Source organism: Danio aesculapii, chromosome 2 (genome assembly GCF_903798145.1).
Source record: "Danio aesculapii chromosome 2, fDanAes4.1, whole genome shotgun sequence".
Classification (NCBI taxonomy): domain Eukaryota; kingdom Metazoa; phylum Chordata; class Actinopteri; order Cypriniformes; family Danionidae; genus Danio; species Danio aesculapii.
In genome coordinates this window covers 34,434,242-34,461,629 of record NC_079436.1, presented here as the reverse complement: position 1 = coordinate 34,461,629, position 27,388 = coordinate 34,434,242, and the positions used below count along the sequence as shown (strand labels likewise).

The 27,388-nt window shown below is 34.8% G+C and overlaps 1 protein-coding gene across 4 annotated transcripts in view; it reads right to left on the bottom strand.

Annotated features, from left to right (window-relative positions):
• The window catches only part of astn1 (astrotactin 1), a 433,021-nt gene that overhangs the window by 149,804 nt on the left and 255,829 nt on the right, over nt 1-27,388 (bottom strand). For all 4 annotated transcript variants that reach the window (XM_056477943.1, XM_056477951.1, XM_056477959.1 and 1 more), the window contains 2 exons: nt 22,851-22,955; nt 19,635-19,823 (listed from right to left, as the gene is read on the bottom strand). In XM_056477943.1, coding sequence (XP_056333918.1) covers nt 19,635-19,823; nt 22,851-22,955 — 294 coding nt within the window. The remainder of the gene's footprint in view (nt 1-19,634; nt 19,824-22,850; nt 22,956-27,388) is intronic.

Sequence of the window (27,388 nt, the reverse complement as noted above, 5' to 3'; positions counted from 1 at the left end):
ATGTCAGCATTGCTATAAATTCTTTATCACAATGTAGTTTTTGTTAAGACAAGGTCACAAAAGTTGCTGATTGAATTTTGGGAGGGCACGATGACATTTGCCAGCTATCCTATGTTGTGTCCTTTTATTCAACTCGGTGAGATTCATCGTGAAACCGCTGGTGCAGTTTGTGTGTTTGGTATATGATGTCAGTTTTTTTGAGACTGTTCCTTTCAGCACATTGTACTCAGTGCTTGTCTCTTTAAGGCTGTTGATTACCAATCAACTCATTGACTCACCTTTGGAGCTGGATTTGTGATATCTTAGGTACTTAGAAATTTAGATTTTTGATGTCGCTGGTCAAAATTCTAACAGTAAAAGCTGAAATTATCAACTCAAAGTCTAAATGATTACACAGAAAGTGACTTTTTTTAATCGTACCTCATTATAACTATATCCAGACAGAATCTGCAGATTTTGCTATTTCTGCAGAGAATTTTGTAAAAAAAAAACTGCGGATTTATGCAGAATGATTTCGGCAGTATCATGACTAATATGAAATAAAATAAATTATTATACCTTTTTAACTTTTATATGATGTTTACAATGCAAATCCAATGAGATCCACTTTATTTGGTAAACAAAGAAAGTCTCTTATATATTTACTAAAAGTTCATATTACTTTACAAACAGTATTGTAAATAAATCAAATTAACACTTTCATATTAGTCAATAATATTACTGAAATTAATTTAAAAACTGAATAAATATAAACTTACACACATTTACACAAGTAAATAAATAGACTTGATAGGTTAAAAATCTGCAACCAATACGCACAGATTCCGTGTGAGCCTAATTATAAGTTCTGTCCTAAATTTAAGCTCTACATTTGCGTAATTGCAAATTTAAAGGGCACCTATGGTGAAAAATCTACTTTTCAAGCTATTTGGACAGACATGTGTGTAGGTATAGAGTATAGAGCGTCATATTGGGGTGATATAAACACAACCAGTCTTTTTTTTTTTTTTTTTTCAATTTAACAACATAAAAACGGTGGACCAATTGGAGCGGTTTTCAGACCGACCACAACTTGACGTAGGAGTGTGGTCCCCCCGCCCACCAATATTGATTGACAGCTGAGTATTAACATGTCTCCGTAGTAATGCGTATAATCTAATTTATTACATGAAAGCAGTTTCATGAATGCATGTAGCTGTAATGTGTACTGGATGACATCGATGTGGAGGGGAAATGTAACATTATGCTGTATATCCATGAGGCATAATCCAGCCATTGCAACTGTTAGGGTTATGGAGGGGAAATTGTGTATGGATGGAGGATGTGTGGGAGTGTGTGTAATTAGACCAGTGCTTAATCAGCCAGGGCTATCACTCCCTTTCATATCATCACTATACTTTTGTATGTGATAAATATAATATACCAAAGCAAAGTATTTTTTCTTGACATGGAAATTAGCTTTTATGGACATCAACATAAGTTAAAACAAACAGATAAAAAATATATTTTCATCAACGTTTCTTCATATATCTAAAATCTTGGTACAGACAGCTTTTTAATTGTAAGGAAGATATTCTGAAATGAAGGAAAAACAAAACAAAACAAAACAACAAGAGCTGTTCTTCAAAGCCAAGTCTTCCATCAATTAGCCGGGAAGCGACAGCTTAAATAAATGATTTGTTTTGTGCAGGTTCTGCCTCTTTAATCTTACCTTTCAATGCTGCCTTATGTCACACATTTTAAGGCATATTTTTGCCTACAGGAGCAATGCAACGCCAGTGGAAATCCATTTTCACAGTGTAACGACTGAACCATTGAACTATGGATCAGTGTCAGCCAATCACAGCACTGGATTGCGTTGATAAGACACACTTCAAAGTACTAGTGGCCTTGATAAAAAGCCTTGCACACCTCGCTCATCGCTCTTCATTTAGCACAGTAAATCAAGCATCCCGACACACACAGGCACACACACATAAATACACACAAACAGCCTATTCATTTGCAAAGTCCATAATACACGAGTGTGTCTTTGAAAAAATGCACACACACTCACATTGACACACGCAGCTGAGTTTCTCGCTCATAAATTGCAGTTAATACACTATTTACCAACTAAAAAGATGAGTTTATTCCTGCTTTGATCTGCTGTGCTGTAGAACCACATTGTGTGTAGATGAATATTATAGCATGAATAATGTGTCATCTTATTAAAGTCCTGCCAGATACTGGAGGAACTTTCAAAACATTTACATTTCTGTTAAAGCAATAAAAGCGAGCAAAACAACTTAAGACTTGCAGTCAGTGGCTAATAGTAATCCAAGGTCATTTCTAATAAAGTTACTGTGTAAAAATGTAGTCTGAAGAGTATGTATAAAAGAAAAATTAATAATATTCATCATTCATTTTCCTTTGGCTTAGTCCTTTATTCATCAGGGGTTGCCACGGTGGAATAAACCGCCAACTTATCCAGTATATGTTTTTCCCAGCAGATGCCCTTCCTGCTGAAACCATTACTGGGAAACATCCATACACACTTATTCACGCACTACAGGCAATTTAGTTTACTCAATTCACTTATACCACATGTCTTTGGACTGTGGGGGAAACTAGCACCCAGAGGTAACCCATGGGAACACGAGGAGAACGGCGACTAGCGACTCTTCGTCCCAATAATAATAATAATAATAACAATAATAATAATAACAATAAAACAACACATTCATAAATTAACATATAAATAATAATAATAAATTAAATAATTTAAATAAAATAAAAGAATACAATTAAGTAAACTTAAGTAAAATTAAATTAAATTAAGTAAAATTAAATTAAATTAAATTAAATTTATTTAAATAAAAATTTATTTAATTAGATTCTATTCAAACTTGCTTCTCCAAACAAACAGTGCCACTTAAAGATATATTGTCAATGTATATCATCGAGCCTTATTTAACAATTGTAATAGGGATTATTTACAAATCTCCATATTTCTAAAATATTGCAATTTATAGAGAAGCTCACACACACCAAACATGCTCTTGGCGCATCTCTTTTAAACTTAAGTCAGAGAGAGAGAGACAGAGAGAGGAGAAACTGGGTGATCATAAATTCAGCAATAAAGGAATTCAAATGCCAAGGACAGATGCGTTTATTTCTCGTTTAGAGAGCAATCCAGAGGACTCTAGGTGGTTTTGCTCTTCAGCTGAAGGACAATCAAAATGATCTCTGGCTAAAGGTTAGGACCTCCAACTAATACCCCTTCACCAAACCCCAGTCTGTCCCCTCTTCAGGAGCACTAACAAGATCAACAGGGAAATAGAAGATGTTCAAAAAAAACAAGGCTTAGAATAAATTGACTAAAGCTTTCTTGTGGGAACAACCTCTAGGCTTTTAAACTCCTCATTCAGAACTACTCTGATCTTTTCTTGTGGTTTTAAACACATAAAAATGCAATAGTGTCACTGTGGTTCTCTTTTAATGGATGAAAGAAGATATTTATAAACTGTGTTTCTAGAACAAAGGGCCAAAAGTTGACAGGCATTACACTAAACAGCCATGAGTGGAGATTTAAGATGTTCAGTTTTTTTAAAGCCTGAAGCCGGTGATGATCTCATGGCTGAAACGCTTCTCTCTAAGGTCGATTAAGTCATCGTGAGTGCAGCAGATTTATATTTAGCTTTAGTTTAGCTCTGTGAGCTCTCATTCCTAGATAAGGCCAATATCGAGATTGATTGTTGACTGACACACAGAAAGAGGACTTACAATGTGTGTCTTGAAGCCTCAGGAGCAGAAGAACTGAGGAAAATATTCCTCCTTTGTGGTTCTGAGGCTAGTGACATTTACTGATCCCCTTCCCTCCTCCTCTCATCATTGATCATTGCATGGCCTTTCTCTGTTCTGCTCTCCATAAAACATGCTTTTAACTTAGCTGCAAACATGAAACCTAAGCATCATATCAGCACTGTCAGATGGAGGCCTTGTATTTCAAAACAAACTGATGGAAAAAACTTTATTTTTAAAGTAATTAAACAACATTTGTGGCTTTTGTATATATGCTTACAGGTTTTACATTGTATCATATAGTTATGGTTACACTGACACAATTTCATGTCATAGGGCCCTATCATACACCCGGCAAAATAAGGCGCGATACATGTTTGGCACGATATGTTGGTATTTTCAGACCAGTGCAACCCTAATTTTACCGTTTTGCGCCGCACTGTTTAAATAGCAAATCCATTTGCGCCACTTTGTGGACTCATGTGTGTTCCAGTCTAAAAAATAGGTGTGTTAAGGTCCATTAAAGTCCAGCACAGAGCACGTTATTTATGTAGGTTCAAAACGTTTACACATTTCCTAATAAACACAGAATGTACAGTAATACACAAATATTTTTGCATATGAAAAAAAATTAAGAATTAAAATGTTACAAAAATTATTATTTTATATATATAAGCAGTACCTCCATGCCTTCTTCATCTCGAGGGGCTTTTAGTTTATTTATGACAATTTGCATTTGTATAATATTATTATTAGCAGTATTATTTAATATATGCATATTTATATTTGTTTTAAAAAACAAGTTTAGATTTGTCCACCTGTCAGGTTTTGGAGATGTATGCATCACCATATGGGGCATAAGAATAGGATGTATGTTTGGATATAAATCAGTTTTTTGACAACACTTCATTATTTTGTTCATTTATTTGTTTGCTGGAAATTACAACTTAACTTAGAAATAATTTAGAAACAAATCTTTTTTGTTTTGTTTTAGAGCTTGTTTACTTCAGTTTGTCGAGATGAGATATTCCAACACAATCTCAAGGCAGTTCGTAACTTTTTGATATAATGGCTAATTCATTCGAATTTGTACAATCTTATTATTATTTGCTCATGCCTCATTGACATTGAGACATGAAATTGTATGAAGTTATGTGAATTAGTAACTTTTCTTCCAATAAAAAATGAAATAATTTGTGAGATCGGGCTGGATATTCATTATAGTAGAAAATTAATTCTAATTAAAAACAACAACACAGTTTTTTCAAACTCATAAATGAATAAAAAAAAATAACTTTGCACTTTGCAAGTTTATCTAGACAAATTGGAATGAACAAAACATTAACATTTAAAGAAATACATAATGTTGTGTGGGAAAAGAAAATTAGATGCATTTAAACAACTAGTTATTTCACCTTCTGTCACGATCACCATCGATCTAACCCTCATAGGTCGCTGAAGAACATTCACTTTCACTCTGACTACAATTCTACCACCATATGAACTACAACTCCCTTCAGGCACTACACACACACACACACCTGTCCCAGCTCTCCATTGATTACACACACACAGCTGGGAGCTACTTAAGACTGATTATTTGATCCGTATAAACAGCACACACACACACACACACACACACGCACGCGCACGCAAGCACGCACGCACGCACACACACACACATTGCTGAGTCTTGTTTGGTTGGTCCATTGTCTTGCCTTGCCCTGTTTTCTGATTCTCGCCTTGTAAATTAGTTTATGTTGTTTGCTGCCTGAACTGATCTCTTCGCCTGCAACCCTGATTACTCTTTGGTATAACCTGCATGCTCCTGCTTTGCTCCTATGTTGACCATTGCCTGCCTGACCATTCTCTGTTGAATCAAGTACTGCATGTGGATCCTCAATTTCATTGTCAGCGTCCTAAAATTACACCTTGCAATCAAAAAGAAATGGTTCAAACTACATTTAACCACAGTGAAACAGGGCTGGAGTTGATGAAGTTTTGCAGTATCCAGTGAAGTTATGTCTTTTAGGTCACAAGCACTTTTTAAAATAATTTTTGTTAGTTTAATATGTACAAAACCAATCAATCAACCAACTTAAAGTACAATAAACTTAGATTACTACAGTACGGTCAACCCCACTGTGTCCTTTTCTGGATTATAATATTTTGTAGTCTTATTCGTAACCCCCCAAATGAAGATATTCACTAGACATTTTTTTGGCTTTGCTTTGAATGGTTTTACAGCAGAACACCCAGAGCTCATTCATCAAGCTCCTCCACCACTGCAGGCTTTGAGCTCCTGCCCTGCAGAGGTGCAGCTCCAGAGATCTCGGACCAGCAGAGCAGCTTTGACTCATACAATCTTATAATCGGCTCACAGCACACTCTCTGCTTTTCTACCACTCCATATCTGCCTATGTATGTGCATACCCCTAAACAAATTTGAAAGCAAATAATAATATAACATAAAATAATGTTAATTGTTAATTTGGGGTGGAGTGGGATTGCAAACCAAACCAGAGAGCATCTGAATTTTTGGCACACAAAGTATTATTGAACCCTTGCTGTTTATGGAAGGTGAGGGAGCCCTCAGATTAAATCTAAAATATCTTAATTCATGTTCTGAAGAGGAATGAAGGTCTCAGGGAATTGGAACAGCATGAGTGTGAGTAATTAATAACAGCATTTTAATTTTTGGCCAAACTAATCTGTTTAAAAAATGACATCAATAAGGACCATCATGAATAAATAAGCACCAAATCAGAATTTTTGACTCATACAGCGTTGAATACTACTGGCATGTACGTTTAAGGCATAAAATGTACAACTATTTTAATTAAAATATGCAAAAATCACTAAAACAGTGTTATTTATTTTGCTGACTTATGTACTGGCATTATCCCAAATGTCTTGAATGTTCAAATTCTCTGAGAGTCTAGAGAAATAAGCTATTTTAACTAGCAACACAAACCGTGTTCTATGCTGCAATGCCAATGACGTCACACATCCTCGATTTCTAGTTTGGTTTTATAGAAAATATGGAAACAAAGACATTTCGAAAAGTGTTTGCTTCGAAAGCTTTAGCCTTAGAGTTGACATTGAAGTTGACAAATCATTCATTAGCTGAGACAAAACAATGTTCTGGAAGTGATCGCAACAATATTGTTTCTCCACATCTTTTTTGATATAGTTGTGGTCTGAGTTCTGCTGCTGTTTTACATTAAGAACAATTTTTAGAACTCTATTTTTATCATTATGTATATGGTTATCATGCTTTGTGAGAATGGGCTTTTACTCTGTTTCATACTCCCATGACAATAAGCTACAAAAATCTTAGCTCATCCATGAACATGATTTCTGCAGGTGTTCCATATGATGTAATTGAAGATAACAACTCCCCTTATTCCACATTCTGTCACAACATCATCAAACTCCGTCTTTGTCTGTTGTGAACAAGCACCCTCTAGCAGTTAAAATTACACTGTAAAAAATATTCGCTACTTAGCAGTTTTCTGTATTTTGTGATTCACGCTTTCATTTTGTATTTTTCCCTGTTCATTTATGCTTTTAAGTTGCATTATGGAAGCTTGATCTTGGTTCTACCAACTTTTTACCTTTGTGCACTGTTCAAATTTACTACTCTTTTGTTATTTTAGGGATGAAAACATCCACTGAATTAAACTGCTGTACAAAAATGCATCAGATAATTTTTTTGTTTCTAATTATTTTGCATAAATCTGTAAATCAAGTCCTGATCAAAACTACTTAATTGTTTAGAAAAAAAAAATATTTTAACCCTTTTGTTGCCAAGTTAACAAATGATGTCACTGATTTGGTAAAAAAAAGACACATAAAATGACATATTTTTTATATAAAAAGTAACTGTGGACTGGATTTTATCATCACAATCTTGGACATATGAAAGATTAGTAACAACATTGGCTTTGATGCATCGTTAGCTTTTCATTTTTTTCTATTTAATTTACTGTTGGTGGCTGTTTTTGCCCCATTGCAGTTCTGAGAGCTGAGATGCATATTTTGATTTTCTCAGACACATCAAGGTAAGTGCGCAAAAGTCACTCCTACACTCTCACACACTCACAGACACGCATAGGCACACATACGTTAAAATGACAATTTTTACTTCTTCCCAACAGGGAAAACCAGCAACAATCAAAAATGCATAATTATATGGTGTCATGGTTTTGTAGTCAATTTTGTTTGGGTTATAATGGAAGTCAATAGGGCAAAAACAGACACCAACTGTTTTTAGGGAGAAAAAATGTAAATTAATCAAAATCAAAGGTAATGTTGTTTCACATGACTTTGATAAAAGGTAAAAACAATCCAGTCCACAATACTTTTTTTATTGAAAATACGTTACTTTGTGTTTTTTTCACCAAATCAGTGACATCATTTATGAATCAGGCAATTCAATAGCTAAAATCCAGTAATTTTTCAACAAAATGTGTAGTTTTGATTAGAATTGAGGTTAATTAACAGATTCATGCAAAAAAAAAACTGTGAAAAAAAACTATTTATCTGAGGCATATTACAGCAGTTTAATTTAGGGGATGCTTTCATCCAGAACATAACAAAAGGGTAGTACATTTACCCTGAGTGTATCATTGAGTTTTGTTTTTTCACAAAATATGTGTAAAAGTAAGATTTGTCGCAAAAAATTATTCTGCTAGCTGAAACACAAAAAAGTTAAGGCCAAATTAGGACAAAATCACCCCAGAGAGGAGGAAAGAATCTCCAACAGTACATACTGTAAGGGTTAACCTTGAAAAGTTAGAAAAAATTACTTTCATTAACATTTTTAAAAGTGATGTACTGTCTGAGTTGGTGTTGTATATTACGATACAAAAATCTTGTTATAAACTGCCAGTACATGTTCTGTTATTTATTTCTCTCTATATTACTTTTTATACGTTATATTATTTCTAAAATGTCAATAAAAGTTACTTTGTGGCAACGCAGTAGCACAGTAGGTAGTGCTGGCGCCTCACAGCAAGAAGGTCGCTGGTGCGAGCCTCGGCTGAGTTAGTTGGCGTTTCTATGTGGCGTTTGCATGTTCTCCTTGTGTTCGCGTGGGTTTCCTCCAGGTTCTCCGGTTTCTCCCACAGTCCAAAGACATGCGGTATAGGTGAATTGGGTAGGCTAAATTGTCCATAGTGTATGTGTGTGAATGAGTGTGTGTGGATGTTTCCCAGAGATGGGTTGCAGCTGGAAGGGCATCCGCTGCGTAAAAATGTGCTGGATAAGTTGGCGGTTCATTCCACTGTGGCGACTACGGATTAAGAAAGGGACTAAACCAAAAAGAAAATGAATGAATGAATGAAGTTACTTTGCTAAACTGTAGAGTTAAATCTTTAACATAAAAAATTGACGGAGAGATCAAGGTCCAATAATACAATTCACAACCCCAAATAAACAGAAAAGAGAAAACACTTGTGAATCACAAAATACGAAAAACGTTCATTAACAAATATTTTTTCACAGTGTTTATACTGTGCCTTAAAGCATATGCAGTATCTTGCCTGGATACATCTCCACTACCCTGAAACACATCCTCAGGCGGTGTGTAGGAATCCCTTTCTTTCTCAGGTATCCTGATCTCTTCTGTCCTCCCAATCCTTCACCCTCAGGCAGAAGTGGCCACTGCAGAGGTGGGCCGTGATCCTCTGTTACCCTCCCACCCTGCTGTCATACAGGCTATGTAATAGGAGAACGATGAGCATGAGAAAGAAATGGAGTACATATAGGGCTGTAGAGAGAATAAAAAAAGAGCATGCATGTGCATTGTGTATAGGAGATGGGGGAGGTGTGAACACGGTTGTCATAAAACCTATTCGTGTGTCTTTTTGTGCACAGCTTATCTGTAAAATCTATATTTCATCTCTTAAATTCAGAGTTTTATGATGTTGAGACGGTCCTCCTATCAATAAACTATTGATCATCAAGTCAAACGTTCTATGCTTAGTATTGCTGATCTTCAAAAAGCCATTTTGCAGGTATACCTCAGTAAATCTTACAAGAACATTAGAGGAGGCTCTGCTATAAAGTTTAAAAACCGCTTTCACGTAAAAGTTTGGTGTGAATCAATCTGATCTGTAAACTGTAAAGCTCGTTTTATTTAAGTTCTATAGCTTCAAAAACGTACACATTTGCTTCTAAATGAGTCTTTTAATCTTCTCTTGAGTGGTGCTGCAGTCTGAAGTGTAGGTTCACTTATAAAACAGGCTGAGTCTATTCTTCTCTTGCAGAGACTATAGTATAAAGGCAGCACAGTGTCAGTCAAGTGCGCATTATGAGAGAGAGAATGATATCTAATTCAAAAGAGTGGGAGCCATAATTGTATTGTTTATTAAAGATAACATTTAAAAGTGGATAGACGATCTGTTCGCTGGTAGGATTCACAGATCTAAATTGGCCTCTTTCTTCGTTTTGTTTTCTTTTATATTATCTTTTTTTTATGGGCCCTGTGGCGTTAACATGTTGGAAATGATTAAATAAGTCATTATGTGCTCAGTTTCACTAAAGGTTTATTTTTTATTTCATTAGCGAGTTTTACTATAATTTACAAAAGACACCAACTAAATTTCCCCCCGCCCACCAATATTGATTGACAGGCGCGTCATCATATCCTTAGTTTGTTGATTCACGTCCATTATTTTCAGCGTGAGTCGAAGCAATATCACTAAAGGAACACCCTAGCTCTATTTTTAGTTGCAAGGCTCATTGGGCTCAACACAAGATCAATATTCTCCACATTATCGCTCTAATCGGAATTATTGGTTGTATCTTTAGGTAGGTTTGCAAACATGTGTACTTCTCATTGAGTCTACCTTATACTTCAGTCGTTTGCATTTCTCGCGATCCCAGAAGCTCCCTGTGATCTTAACTAGCATGCGTTTTAGAATTCTAAACATAGGTTTCTATCAGGGTACACTCAAGTTGACGGCTGGGCGCCGCTGACCGCTGCAGAAACCTATGTTTAGAATTCAAAAATGTGTGGCGCGACGATTCGGGACACATGTTTATGCCGCGCTACAGAGAGTGTCTGGTGTGCCGTGTCGCGGCTTCGAGCGGCGCATCCGGTGCCTCAGTCAAAGTTAATTCAGTGTGCGTGGTTATTAGTTTCTGTGTACAAGCTTGGCACTTGAAACTAGCACACAGTTGGCTGTAAAACTGTACAAAGACACAAATGGTTTTGTACTCTCTGCTTAGTCTGTGTCAGAGTCGTACATGTACGACTGAATGGTGATCCTCTCACTCCTTCTTCTCTGAGTCTGCCTGTCAGACTCTGTTGCAAACGCAGAGCGGGTGAGCTCATGGCCCCGCCCCCTTGTTACGTTGGCGGGAAGCCGAAACTAATTTACATGTGAAGCAACACACCCATAAATCAGCGAACTGTGGACACGCCCCCAACATGACACTTTTTAACACATTATAATAAAAATATCTGAATTGTGTTTTAAACTGAACCTAAACTGGCACACTCAGAAAAACCATAATATTAATATTAAATCATAAAAAAGAGGTAAACTATGTGCCCTTTAATGTTAAACAGTTTAATAGTGCCCTAAGTAATATTTAACAGTTTTATACTTTGTACCTCAATGTCAGGACAGATCCACACAACACGGCTAGAAGGCGCCACTAACTCGGTTAGTTCCCTTGTGTACACAGAATATAACTTTCCCTGTAATTTTGAAGTCTTTATTCCAACATGATAAATAATCTACTAGTCAGTCAACAATTCGAAATGTAAAAATATTAAGTTCAGTTTAACTGAGTAGCCTAATATACTTTAACATTCCACCCTTGAAAAAAAAAATCATACGTCGCTAATAAGAGATTATTACTTTCACTTTCCTTCAGCTTAGTCCCTGTTTTTAATAGTTTTAGTTAATAATAAAATATTTTTTATAAATTTGTAATATCATCTAAACTTATGACACTTCAAGGTATTACATTTTTGGTAGCACTGAATTCATGAAGACATAAGAACAGATGACTTGCAGAGAATAACAAATGTGTGTCCTGCGGCTTTACTTATAATGTACATAGGGCGCACGTGGTTGTGACATGCTAATGTGAGCACGCAGGACTAAAACATACTAAAACACTCTAAAAACATCAAAAACATTTTTTTTGCTGTTTTTCCAAATTTAAGAATCACATTACAGCCCTAAAATATGATTCATTTGTTATTTTAAATATTTACATATTTTGCCATTATCCTAGGTTTTACCTTTCTATCAGCAAGACATTTTAATCAATTAAGATATACATAATACAATTTGGGCAGCAATTGGGGCTTAATGGTTTGCACTGTCACCTCACTGCAACAAGGTTGCTGGTTAGAGCCCCGGCTGGGCCAGTTGGCATTTCACTGTGGAGCTTGCATGCTCTCCCAGTGTTTTCGTGGGTTTCCTCCAGGTGCTCCGGTTTCCCCCACAGTCCAAAGACATGTGGTACAGGTGAACAGAATAAACTAAATTGGCCGTAGTGTATGAGTTCATGTGTGAATGTGGTTTCCCAGTACTGGGTTGTGACTGGAAGGGCAACCGCTGCATAAAACTATGCATAAAAATATGTCGAAATAGTTGGTGGTTCATTTCACTGTGGCGACCTCTGATAAATCAGAGACTAAGCCAAAAGAATATGAATGAATGTTATACAATTGATCTTTTTTTATATATATTTGAATAAAACACTTTAGTAAATGTGTATTTTTCAATATACTGTACATTATGCATGTTTATTCATTCTGAACTGAACTTAAACACTACAAACTGAACTACACTGTTCCTATTTACTATGACCTTTTATGTGAAGCTGCTTTGACACAATCTACATTGTATAAGCATTTTACAAATAAAGGTGAATTGAATTGAATTGAATGTTTATTAAGCAGAGGAAATGCCTTGACAAAATCTGGCTGTTTTAATCAGCTAAAGCTGTCATGCCACATGCAGAGAATCAAAATAACTTTTATTTATTCATAATGTAATGGAAAGCATTTTGAAAGTTGAGACAAAGCTCTTTGTCAGATAATTGAGAAGGCAAAAATGTTTGTGAAGGAACAAAAAACAGATTGACATCCCTGTCAAAAATAACAGGGGAATCAAGGAGTAAATAGAACCTACTTTTATTTATTCATTAATTTTCCTTTGGCTTAGTCCCTTATTTATCATGGGTCGTCACAGTGGAATGAACCGCCAACTATTCCGACATATGTTTTATGCAGTGGATACTCAAAACCCAGTACTGGGAAACACCCATACACTCTTGCATCCACACACACTATGGCCAATTTAGCCTATACAAAATCACCATATTATTACAATGAAAAGTCCACATAGATTCAAGACAAATAAATAACAAAACTTTGAACCTGAACGATAAGAATCCAAGACATGCAAATGAATTAATGGGATTCAATGTTGATCAGGGTGTTTTTCAAATTTAAACTTTAACCAACATTCCTTTAACTCATTGGAAATGCAAATAATGTTTACCCGTGAATCTATGTTTCAAAATATGTATGGTGCTAGTATGATACGTTTACTATAGTGGAGCTGCAGTTTTTTGGCTACCTGCCCAATTCTACACCCCCTCATTCTGTTTGCTCATTTGCAAATAGCCCAAAGGCTTTGGAAAAAAAAATGTAAATGGAAGAACTTTTAAATGCTTATTGTTTGGTTGAAATGGCAATTCGTCTTCACATCGGTAGTTTTGGTATCTTTAATTCCGATAAATAATGGCCCCTCTCATTGCTGTTTCGGCCTAATAACTCCAGTCCCATTGTTTCCCTTCGCCGAATCGACTACGTTTGCTTCTTTCCAAGGACGTCACCTTGCAATTCACAAAAACATTAGCTCTTCAGACGGATGGCTTTAAATCAGCTCTCCTGCCTACATGAAAACTCCATTATTCTTCATTTTGCCAGTCACTGACATGGTCACTGACACTGTCACAGCATTAAATATGGAGCTGAAACACAGAAGCTTGTGTTTCCCATTCCGTTTTATACATGTTAATTGGTTTTTGAAACTTTTTTCATTAATGACATTTACACTTGGGTGCCATGATAAAGTAGCGATCACGCCCACTTGAATCTATAAAGAATACGTGTGAATGCAGATTCTGGGTGTTAGCATGTGCTTATGGACTGCTGTGAGGAGGAGATCAGACACAGGGCAATGTTTTAATACCTCCTGTGACTCTGCTAAAGGTCCTGCTCTTTGGGTATGGGTAATGAGCTCTCCGGAGACACCGGAAATTATACTGGTACCCTTGCCCCAAATAGCACCAACCTTCCAGCACTAAAGTGTGCCACCTAATCATTTTTGACTGTTTGGGGGGTAAATGTCGACCACATAGCTCATGAATATTCACAAATTAGCTGAAAATTTTGGAATGATGCCTCAGCAAAAAAAATATGCAGAATATCCTAATTAGCTATTCATTTGGGAATGTCAATATTTTTCTAGTCAATCTTACTGTGAAACACTTTGTTGTTTTGCTGTGATTAAATGTTTTGCTATTGTAAATATTTTTTTTATTTTATTTGTATTTATTATTTTTTTCTGTTTTATTAAAAGTAGGTTGGTGGCACAATGGCTCAGTAGTTAGTACTGTCACCTCATGGCAGGAAGGTCGCTGGTTCGAGCCCCAGCTGAGCCAGTTGGCATTTCTGTGTGGAGTTTGCATGTTCTCCCTGTATTTTGCATGGGTTTCCTCCAGGCGCTTCGGTTTCCCCCACAGTCAGTAAGTCGACAGTGACCTCTGGTGGATTTAAGCCATAACAGCAGGCGCAAATGGTATTTGCGATGGAAATTTGAGATCTCAAAAAGCGTAAAGAGCGGTCTCTGGTAGATTTGCGAAAACAAAAACTACAAAAAAATCTCCTGGGACCTATTTGGTGCTCTACAGAAATGTTTATAGCGGTACGTTTTCATAATGAGCCTGGGTTGTTAAATACAACATAGCTTTAATAACTAACTTCTGATTTCTAATTACTAATTTCTTTGTCACGATGACAGTACATGCTATTTCACCAGTTATATTGCCAGATACTAGTAGTCAGATTAAAGGGCAATTTAAAGGTTTAAATAAGTTTAATTAGATTAACTAGGCAAGTTACAGTAGTTTAATAGACAGGTCAGGTTATTATTATTATTAGACAACAGGTTGTGTTTGTGATTGGTTGTGTGTGTGTATATATATATATATATATAGGAAGTAGTAATAATAATAATAGGAAGTAAGTAAAAAAAATAACAACAAGAGGTCTAACCATTTTGATTTTAACTGTACATGTATGCACCACAAGCAAGATTAAAATGTATGCTTGTGTATCAAGGAGTTATCCAAAAATTAAATAAAATATTTGTAAGTGTATTTTCAAAAAGGCCTACAATTTTTTTTTTTTACAAACCATCAACTTAACATTAAGCTAAAACATTTCGTCATTCATTGTAATTTGAGGGAATGCTAACCTTCATACCTGTAAAAGCTTAAAAGGCACATTTTGCTATCTTCCAGTCTGTAAAAAACTTCTATTTGGTTTTGATGGACGGGTTTTATGGCCTTTACTGGGTCTTACATTTGTAAACATGAAGTACAGCTAATTACCACTTGCCCTTATTTCGAAAAACTAATTAGTTGTTAAAGTAATTCAGAAAATGCTTGTATGTTAATGTTTACCTCATGCTTTATTGCAAAATAAATGGCAAAATTTGAACAGCGTGCAGATTTATTTATTTATTTTACTTATTTGTAGGAACAAATCCCACAACGGGTGTCGCTGAACTATGAACACTGTGGCCTTGAGCAAGCACTTAACCTCAGGTTGCTCCGCTGTAATAATAAGTGTACTACCCAAAGTTGCTTTGCATAAATTGTCAGCTAAATGATAAATTAGAGCAACAGTAATGCAAAACCTGGTCCCCCCTGCTGAAAAGACCAGCATACATTTCCATACCTGTCCAGGCTACTCTATGCATATTAGTATGGTGTTAGTGAACAAAGTCAATGCACCAAAACTTTCTGATTAAGACAGTTAATAAGCATGATGACAACTACAATATTAAAAGCTTAACCGAGTAGATAAATGTATCCACCTTTTTAAAGACTGTCTTTCATTGATTCCGATTCATATTCCAGGTATTGTAGGTCAGGAGAAACATATGTTATACCTCATGGGTCATATGAAATATATTTATTTTATTAACTGGATGTGATGACACTATAACATAACAGATGTTTACCCAATTTCAGAAGAAAAAAAAATAAATAAGATTTTAATAAAAAAGATTTTTGATGATTACTCAAATTACTTATTTAAAATGAACTGAATCAACACAGTTCTTATTTTTTTGGGACAACACAATTGTTTTGTTTTTTTAATCCACTTACAAGTTAACACATGATAGAATTGTGTGGAACCCAGCATTTTTTTACAGTGTTGATATGTCATTAACTGATACTATTAATAAAGCAGTGTTATAAGTGTCAAGTTTATCCTTATAATACACAGTCAGCTTAAAAGTAGTTGGGAGAAAGCCTCATGATAAATCATAACTAGGTTCATCATAACTAGTTTTTCCACAAGCTAAGTTAAATACATTATAAATGTCACCAGCATGACCTGGTGACATTATAGTAGCACAACACTTACAGTAACAACATAAGGTGTTGCACTAAGCTCTAAAGCACATAACTGATGACAAAGCCTAAGAAAGAGATGTTTTAAGAAAAAAAAATAACATTCAATGCGATTTGTCACTTAGAGGCCTTTTAGACAAATCCAACACGGCAATTTGTAACGTTTTGATTTAGTGACTAATTCATACCATTTCTTTTTTCGCTTAACAACTGACCGATTACATCCGTATAGACAGCTTTTCCGCTGTTACCAGATTGTCCGGTAGCTCGACACATACGTTGGCAGGCTTGTGATGCAGAGAAAAGTTTTATTTAAAATACTATTGGTTGGGTTTAGTCGGTCAGTCAGTTAGTCAACAGCGGCTTCTGGTGGATTTATGTGAGACCAGCAGGCGTGAACAGCACTCGCAAGAGAAATTTTAGTTCTGAAAAAGCATGCACAGCAGCCTCGGTTGGATTCGCAAAAACTGCAAAAAATTTAGCTTCTAGGACATATTTTGCTCTCTCCAGAAATATATAAGTGTATGTTTTCAGAATGAGCCTGGGTTGGTAAATGGTTTTAGAAAAAAATTTAATAAAAAATTATGTGAAACCTATGTGACCACTTTTTCCACACGTGCTCAAATTTGTTCACATTCAAGCAATTGTTCCTAAACCACATGGTAACTGGCAGCCACTAGTATTTATATATATATATTCCATATACAAACAATGGAAGTCTATGGCAGCCAGTTTTCAGAATTCTTCAAGATATCTTGACAGAATGAAAAAATTCGATTTCTGGTGAACTATTCCTTCAACCATTTAACCAGTCTACATGTTATCACAGCATTTGTACATTCTTTTATTTTTTCATATTTTCATATTTCATATTTATTTATTATCACTTTCATAAAGTTCTGCTCACACAATTTAATGAGAAATGAACTTGTATCTATCACTGACTGACCTTCTGGCCAGGGAAATGTGATCAACCCCACTGGTCTATTGCAGCAGCATTATTACTATCATCACATAGCCATTAACACGAAATGCTTTTAGCCGAACACGGAGTACTCACTGACACCTCGCATATAGATTTTCTAACTCCAACACTTCTGCAAAAGCTGGGTGTTAGACTCACACCGCTGAGCATCCACAGATTTCATAGTGTTGCCGTCTGCCTTGTTCTCATCCTTTTCATAGAGAATGGAAGAATACAGATTGAGACAACCTTGGAGCTTATTTTACAGATTTCAAAGAAAAGCCTGTGTTGATCACAATGCATTGCTGTTTCACGAATGTCCAAGGACACCTTATTGTCGGTTGAACCTCCTATAAGCACAGACACCTGAGTCACTATATAGACTGTCTAACCTATATTTTTGCCATCACTCTTTTGCTGTCTAAAGCATGCAATTTGTGTCCTGACTGACCTTGTACACGTGTATATATGTGTATATATATATATATATATATATATATATATATATATATATATATATATATATATATATATATATATATATATATATATATATATATATATATATATATATATGGGCTCAGCTGAGTGGAGCTGAGGCATAAAAACTAGGTGAGGTTGCCCAGGGGTCTCCTGAGTATGGAGCAGCGCTGGCCTGCATTCAGCTTTAGCCAGCCAGCCAGCCTTCTCACATCTGCCCTTGCCCCCTTTTTATTGGCTCAACAGATGTGACCAACCTCCCCAGGGCTGTGTGATTTTACTTCCTCCACTGCTGTCCACATCCTCTCTAAAATTGAGTTTTTATTCTGACAAAACCAAACTTTAGCGTGCACCTGGTCAAACTTTCTTTTCGTTTGAACATCTTGTCATTTTTTTTAATCTGTTGTAACATTTAAATGCAACATACTTAAATAATTACATATTTATTTAGTTTTGTATTCATAAAAATCTTTAAATATTTAAAACATTTAAAATTAAGCAATAATATATGACTTATATTAGACCCCATTTTTTTTCACAATTTCTTTTGTGATTTTTTTGCGATAAAAATGACTGATTTTGTGGTGGGAATTCCCAGTAATTTGTAGTCAATTTTGCAAATAAAAAAAATACATCTCTAAAATTGCATATCATCCTTGAACCGATCTCCATCATTGTAAGCTGCTTGATGTTCTGTCTGTTCCACTGCTCCATTTGATAGATGTTTGCTCACACTTTATTTTGCAGTCTGACGTGCATCAAACGTACAAAATGCCCAATTCGCGCCACAGGATGCCTAATCCAATATTTGCATTGATTCACATATAAATCCCTCGCGCTTCATTCACATCTGCTTACTGCAAAGGCTGCCAAACAATTCACCAACAATAATTGTAAGGGCACAGGTGAGATATCATTTTTCAAGAGACACTCAAATACATCACATGCTGTGTATGCAACATCTATAAGTCATGTAAAACAATTCATTGCAAACTGAAATAAATATAATTTGATTATATGGTTTGAAATTTGATGTTTTATGAGATTATTTAAATTTTTTGCAATTATTTTGCATTTACTTAAGAATTTTGCAGGGTCGCAAAAATTTGTGACTTTTTGTTGATTTTGCATTGGATTCAGTGATCGCGGAATCACAAAAAACTAGGGGATCTGATATATATATACTATATGGAGATGTACATCATTGCTTTACTCTGTTTATTACCACATACAATTATATATTTTATATATTACATATGTTTATATTTGATTTAAAAAAAAAAAAAAAAAATTGTGTCTACAAAATTTAGATGTATTAACCATGAGTGATCATGTAATAAAATAGCTGAATTAGATTTTTCAATAAGATAACTTGAATTAAATAATATATAGATCAATCAAATCAATCAATCAATCAATCAATCAATCAATCAATCAATCAATCAATCAATCAAAGCAATAAGTATAAATGACAAAATGCAATACAATACAAAAATGATTAAAACTGAAATTATAAATAGAAACAAATCCTTCAAATATTAACAGGTAACTAAATTAACATCTTAATGATAAAATTATGCTGTTCTATAGTTAAGATAACGATGACATTATAGGAAATGCACAAAGATGTATTTTCTGAACGAGAATCAAATGAATTAATTTACAATAAAGCAAACCAGCAAATTCAGTCATTTAAATAAATATAATTTTTATATCGGCTTACCTTTGCTGATATCCTGGTACTCCAACCACAGCTGGCGTTGGACTTGTTTGTTGGGATACCATATGGTACAGGACTCCTCAAAGCCATACACTGCCTCCTGGATAAAATGGTTGCCAAACTCTTTTAAAATGGACACAAAGTCGCTGCGCAGGGTGGCCCCGTCCAGTGAATGAATGGCAGAACTGAAGGCTGAAGCAAAAAGATAACAGAAGGAGTCACTTATTTGTGTGACAGATTTCAGTCAAACTTTAAACTTCCCTTCACATCTCAATTAAAAGGAGAAGCTGAATAACAGACAAAACAAGAGAGGAAAGAGTCAAACATGATGCGCTGTGGTGAAGCTCTATAACTAAAAGTGCTATTTTTTTAGTGGAACTACAATATGCCAGAAGGATTCAAATTTTTATTGCCGAATGTTTGAATGAATATCATTTTAATAGTTACACATACAGCGCACTGTTAAAATGACAAAGCAATGCATGTGGGAAGCAAAAACATGGTCTGTCAGCGCTCTGAGAAATATGTTCAGGGGAAACAAGAGAAGGATAAACAATAAGACCTTGCAGAGGTATTGAGTGCTTTGTATAGGTTGATGTCTGTCCTTTTAAAAACTTTTTCAGAATATCCATCATGAAATTAAATGTAAGCTTTTAGTCACGTCATTTGCATTTCCCTGCAGTACTTCAGAATATAAAGCACTTGTTTGCATGCACTTTTGCAAAAGTACTGAAGACCTCTCAAACTGTGTTTGACAGCAGAACTCAGTGGTTTGCATGTTAACAAGACATGTTATTATTTTAATAAAAAATTGGTCTGCATCCACAGAACGCCCAGAGGAACAATCGAATTGCACAACATGATGTTAACAAAAATAAATAACTAAAATGTGAATAATAAATAAATGCCCATAATAAAATTCTTCTTCCTCTCTATAACCTTCATGCCCAGGTTAGAAAATTGCCCTGAAGTATGAAGATACAGGAATTGAAAAAAAGTGATAAAAATCAGAATTGAAAATGTAATAACTCCACTTCTCAGTCACATGAAAAATGAACCCTTTAATGGTAATGGAATAAGAAGAGAAAGAACTGGTGCAAGAAATAAGAACAAGGAAATCACATTTTAAAGGCCACCCAGGCTATTCATTAATAGGGATATTTCTGTTAGAACAGCACTTGGGATCTGACATCTGCTCATTAAATATACAGTGTTCCCTAAACATTTGAAGCAAATTTGCTAACAGTACAAAAACTTACACAAATTATGACTAAAGTGACAATATGCCCCACTTCTTTTTTTTACTGCATATATTGCTGAAGATTGTCAATGTTTAAGTTTAATTGTGCAATTTCTGTTGCACTAACTTAACAAAACAGAAATAAGGGAACATTCCACACATCTTCCATTTTGACCAAACATATAGTACACCCACCACATGTTTAAAGAAACAGTTCACCTAAAAATGTACATTTATGAATTTAATATTTACTGTTAACTTCAGTAGTAGATATTTTAAAGAATGTTGGAAAATGCCAGTCACTGACATCCATATTAGTAAAATAAAAATATCAATGAGGTCAGAGGCTACCAGTTTCTAATATCAAAATATATTTGTTTGTGTATAAAAACAAAATTAATCAAACTAATTGTAAACAAGTGTGAGTATTTGATGGCTGAATTTTCATTTTTGGGTGAACTTCGCCTTTAAGTTCCTGTGTAAAACCTTTGAACAGTGTTTTCAAAGAATTCTACCAACAGATGGCTTATTTACAGCTGAATATTAAGCTAGGATAGTACAAAAAGTTCAAACTTCAGCTTTAAACCCCCAGTTTTAAACACAATCGCCATCTGGGATCAACAAAACTCTGAGAACTGCCTCTTTCACCTCAGGCGGCCATATTTGTTGGCACTGAATTTTGCTTCACTACCCACCCAGCACAACTGATCTGTCACGGTAAGGCCAGCACAGTAGGATCACTCTAGTCTACCAGACCAAAAAATAAATAAAAAAATGTATGGCCAGCTAGGCTGAACCACTTTCTAACCACCAAACGCATATTATTTAATACAAGCTTGGTAAAACTTTGCAATAAGCTATCATTTGTTAATACTATTTGATGAAATACCAAGCAATAATAAACAATAAGTGAAATGTTTTATTCCTATTTATTATCTCTGTTAACACTGGTAATAGAAAAATATGTTTTTGATTTATAAGTTTATTAGTGTATAAGTAAAAGCTTACTACACAAAATTGTAACAGTTAATTAATTTAATATCCAGACATAACACAACAGGATACCAGTGACAAATGATGCAAGATCGATAAAAACTCACAGCAAATCTATGTAGGTTGACTTTTCTCTGCTAAAGCACAATGTTCATGAATTTTAAACTTTCTAAATGAAGGAATATTAAAGTATTAACATAATAAGAAAAAACATACCAGAACAATCATTGTCACATAACGCAGTTTGAACATTCTTGTTTCTTTCATGTTTTAAATTCTGAGGTGAAATGAATATTGTTTTCAGTTAAGCTATAATCATAGTTATAATGAACTCATATTAGAGCACTTTAATATTAATACACTACATTATCAGTAGATTAAAAAGATGCAAAAATATAAATTCTGTCATCATTTATTCACCCTTTACTTGTTCAAAATCATCTTGGATTTTGTTCTTTTGTTGAACACAAAAGAAGATACTTTGAAGAATGCTGGTAGCTGGCACCCAATGACTTCCATAATATAGTTTTTTTTACTATGAAAGTCGATGGGTGCCAACATTTGCATTCTTCAAAACATCTTCTTTTGTGTTCAACAGAATAAAAACAAAACTCATAATGTTTGAAACCACTTAAGGAAGAGAGAATGAGGTCTCATTTTTTTAGGTGAACTATCCATTTAATACTGTGTTGCTTTAAAACATGTTACTTTTCAAGTGGGAACATTGCATAAATACATTAAAACACATCTCTAAAATAAATCAAAAACTCATTTACCTGGAAAAGGTTAACCATTAATTCTATATGTTATGTCTGGTTAAGAAAAGTTATACATACATGTAGACATCATTGACTAAGATTAACTTATTCTAAATATTGTTCTAAATAATATTCATGTTAGCTTATGTTAACAAATACAAACTTATTATTGTGAAGTGTTACTCAAATATACAAGAAAATGCAATGGAAAATGAGTGAGAGTTTTACCTTGGGAAAGAGCCCACTGATTGAGCTTCACATGGTACATAACAGACCGCAGCCTCCAGTGCTGAACCAACGGGTAACCGGTAACCTCACTGTAGTTTACCATACCTGAAAATACAAAGGCAAAAAAAATGGCTAAATAAACTTTTAAAAAACAATGCAACTGCCTGATCAGTTCATGGATTTCAAACAGGAAGGTTGAGAGTGATAGGATGAAAATATTGTCCCTTGTTCAACTATATTATGAGTTATTTTTATTGGAAGAGAAAGACTACACTGTAAAACCCAACAGTCAACTTTATCAAATGAAATGAGTGTAGTTAACTCAAAATTTACTAAAAGTTAATTTTACTCATTTAAAAAAAGAGTTTTGAACTCAGTGTTGAAGGTTATGAGTTAATTAAATTCTTAATTACTTCAACTTGGAGTTCACATGAAAGTACTCATGTAGATACATTTTTTTTAACTCAAATGGTTTGTAACAATCGGTTTCCTCAAACGGTTTGAGTTGCCTTAACTTATTGGGTTTTACAGTACTCAGTTGGTTTGATTTCCCTTAGTTTATTAGGTTTTACTGTGCTGAGATTGCTTTGTTTAGTCAAATGGATTAAGTTCACAGTACTCATTATTAGTTATTTTTTAACTTAAATGGTTTGCTGCGATCGGTTGCCTCAAATCGTTTAAGTTACCTTAACTCTTTAGGTTTTACAGTGAAAGTTTTAAAGGGCATTTGCATATATATATATATATATATATATATATATATATATATATATATATATATATATATATATATTTTTTTTTTTTTTTTTGTATATGTTCTTTTCAGAGTGAAATAACACATGGAGATAGCCTTAAAGCTAACCCACAAAACGTTTTGCGTTTTGATTGCACAAGGAATTTTAAACTACTACATTTATAAGACTGTGTTGAACTGCATCAGTTTTGCTTTGTGCTTTGTTGAAAGTTGATGCAGTGTAAATGCATGACTGTGAATCCCTTAATGCACTGACAATCCCAGTATGAAATGATTTTCTGAAATGTTTGCTAATCCTAACCTTGCTCAGTTGGGTACATTCTCTGCTTTTCATGAGCGCATGACTGCATCGCTGCAAAATACACCCTGAAACAGTTTTCACTTTCAACTTCAGATTGAGTCGTGAAAATGAAGGCACTAACTTGAAACAAAGAATAATATCAGATTCCTACACATCAAGTATAAATCAAACTTTCTAATATTGGTGGACTGCCTTAAAGTATGAAAATCTGAATATTTATGTCCAGAATTATTAGTCAAGATGTCTATTTTTCCAGTTTATTAGCAGTAATTAAAAAAAATTTAACTGCCAGATACTAAAAATAAAAGCAATTAATTTTAATTATAACACAGGATTTCTGAGAGAGTCATAGACATTAAGAATAAGCCACACTTGCTGAATTGATTCAAATGATAATTTTATTTTTTTTTTTTACATTATTTATTTTTTAAAATGTTATATCAAAATTCTTGCTAAAGAAGATTACCCTATTATTACTGATAGAAGAGCTAAGAAAATGAAATCCATTGCCGCATTCTCCATTTATCATCCAGCTCTCTTTAATATATGAGCCATTGCTTTTCTACCCGCGGTTACCCTTTGAGGTAAAATCTCAAATATGGCCATATGTTGAGCGCATGGTGTAATCAATCATCTCGTCTCCTACAGCAACTGTCAGCCTTGCCGCAGCATCTAGGGAATACACAGCCATGTTTCAATTTAACCCTACCTTAATATACAGCACATCTGGCTGATCGCAAAAAATCACAACATATCCGGTCTGCAACATGCTGGCTGGGCATTAGAGCATATTGCTTTCTAAACTCGATCTGACACGTCTTTAAAACCCAAAGCATTCGGTACTCTCTGTAAAAAATTAATTCCTCTTGACATTATCATGGATTTACTCGGCGAATCATTTTAGCCCAGCGCTAACATACCAATGATGGATTTGCAGAAATAATTAATTCATAATATCTGTAAGCTGTTGATAGGAGGGATCCCATTATAAAGCGCAGGTGCTGGAGACAAAAGCACTATATCATCAGCTCAAAACCTTTTGTCTTAATGATCAGGACATTCTCTGATTTTTAATGAGAAAGTCAGGCTCTAGCTGTGTTAATGTGAATGCTAACATACCTAATAACTCAACAGTGTGGAAGGTCATAGAAATGTCTCGAACTGCTCTTTTTAAATCATGCTTTTTTCTCCTTTTTTTCTTGAAAAATTGCATTAAAAAGTATTTTTCTCACAATATGCATTAATTTAACTTAATTTCTCAAATGGTCTCAATCAATTTTCTCAAAGATTCAGTCTTACACCACTTTTCCATTGACATAATGTTCTTTGATAGGTCAGATGGACAATTCTATTGTGATTGGTCTACCACCTACAATTTATTGTAAAAGAAATGGCCAATATACTGTATTTAGTAATTGTAAATTACTAACAATTAACAATTGTTCAAAAATAAATGTTTATTTCGATGCATGATGTTGACAACATGAACAAACTAAAGTAAATGGAAGTGAAACTGGATGACTTTCTTTTGTAGTGCAGAATAAATTTTTTGGGAGACAATTACTTTATTTTTCATGCTTTTTGCTCTTAAAACTTTGCAGACTTTTCATATTCACTAACAGACAAATGACATATTGCATTAAATGTACCAATAGAAAAAATGCATACATATGTATATGTCTTAGAGCTGGCAGTTAACCCTTTCACGCATATGATCACACCAGTGTGATTAGCCTTGGCTGGTCTCTGAAGTGTTGAAGCTGGTCACTGATGTGATTGAAAAACTCAGAGCGCACGTCATCAACTGCTAAAATTCTAATCTGATGATGTGGGCTGAGACACAGAAAGAGGTGCGCAGTGCTTGACATAATTCACAATTTAAATTAGTATAATAATTATTATTTTTCAATGTAACTGGACAATGTGATTTGTTCACGTAAAATACACACTGGTTATGTTACTAGAATGTTATGTTACTTTTCCTACCGTCATTTATTTTGGAAGAAAATTTTTAATAAACATGACATAAATCCAGCAGCTCGGGTCTCTTCTGTGGTTGTTGCTAGAAGGATTACAGCTGTGATCAGAAGTTAACCAGAAGTAATAAATTATAAGTAATATATAATTTAATATATTATTTATTAAATTATGCCTTAATTGTATTTTATTAGCGTCTACCCCTACCTCAACCCTAAACCCAACCCTCACAGTAATGTAAAAATATTATTTGTTGTACATTGTCACAAAAATGATGCTATATTGCCATGAGTATCCTCGGTAGTATCCCATCTAGAGTTTACCGTGCTGCAGGAGAGGGTTAAGTCAAGACGGTATACAGCTGAGGATACTCGCATCAATATAGCATAATCTAATAAAATACAATTAACGTGTAATTTAATAAATAATAGAAATACTTCTCACTAACTTCTAATCCTGTATCCCTTCTAGCAACAATGGCGGTGCCCATTACCCATCATATAACAAACAATATGAATTAATTAATCTTTCAAAAACTGTTATTACACTCCAATAAAATGCTTGATTTTTACAATACAAATTCTAAAAAAATATTAACAAATCCAATCAGATTTGTCCATATTATACTTAAATTTGCTTTAAAACAACCCAATATTTTTTAGAGTTTGTAATTTTACTCCTGTACTCTCTTACTATCACAAGTTGAACAAAGAGCCCAATTCGTTTGGATCATAAAACCCCGAAGTTCACACTCTCCTGTGCTCTCTGGGGCAGACGGCTTTCTGACACCGAGCGCAAAATGTGATGAATAAGCCTCTAAATGCGCTGCTCTTGCACTATCCTCACCTTGTACAGTTCCCACTTAAAACCATCTAAAAGAGAAAGTGCGCGTGCCCCTGTAGAGAGCGGCAGTGTCAGTGCGGCAGGCGTCAGAGTTTGGATAAATAATAACAAGCACCAGTCGCACAGACCCTCTTTCCTTTTTACTCTGCTAAAACCCGCCGCTTCAGAGGGCCACATCTCTTTTTTACCCCATGGGCTCCGTGCTCTCATTGTCTGACAGAATGATTAATATGACTGAACTCCACATCACAAACACAAGTTCAGAGGCTTTAGTCATCTTTGCCATTCTGCTGTGTGCCTTTGGGTGGTGGCATCATTAGCGAGGAATGATCAGGCATGCAGGCAGACAATCAAGACCCACGTTACCATTTGAATATGAAAGTGTGCGCAAAAAAAAGCAAGCCTTAAATAAACACACAGATCCGTATACATCTGTTGATTCAAACACATCAAAAGGGATGAGTCAAGAGTAAATCTTAATATCAAATTGAACTCTACGCCTTGAACAGTGGGGTGACAGTCTATAACTCATGAGGACGTGGGTAAATCTAGCTGTTTAAAATCCTCTCTCTGGGAGATTCATAGTGACAACCGCTGGTAGCAGACATCGTATGGCTCATGAAACCCCATTAACAGCTGAACTCTCAGTTCACCGTTGGATGA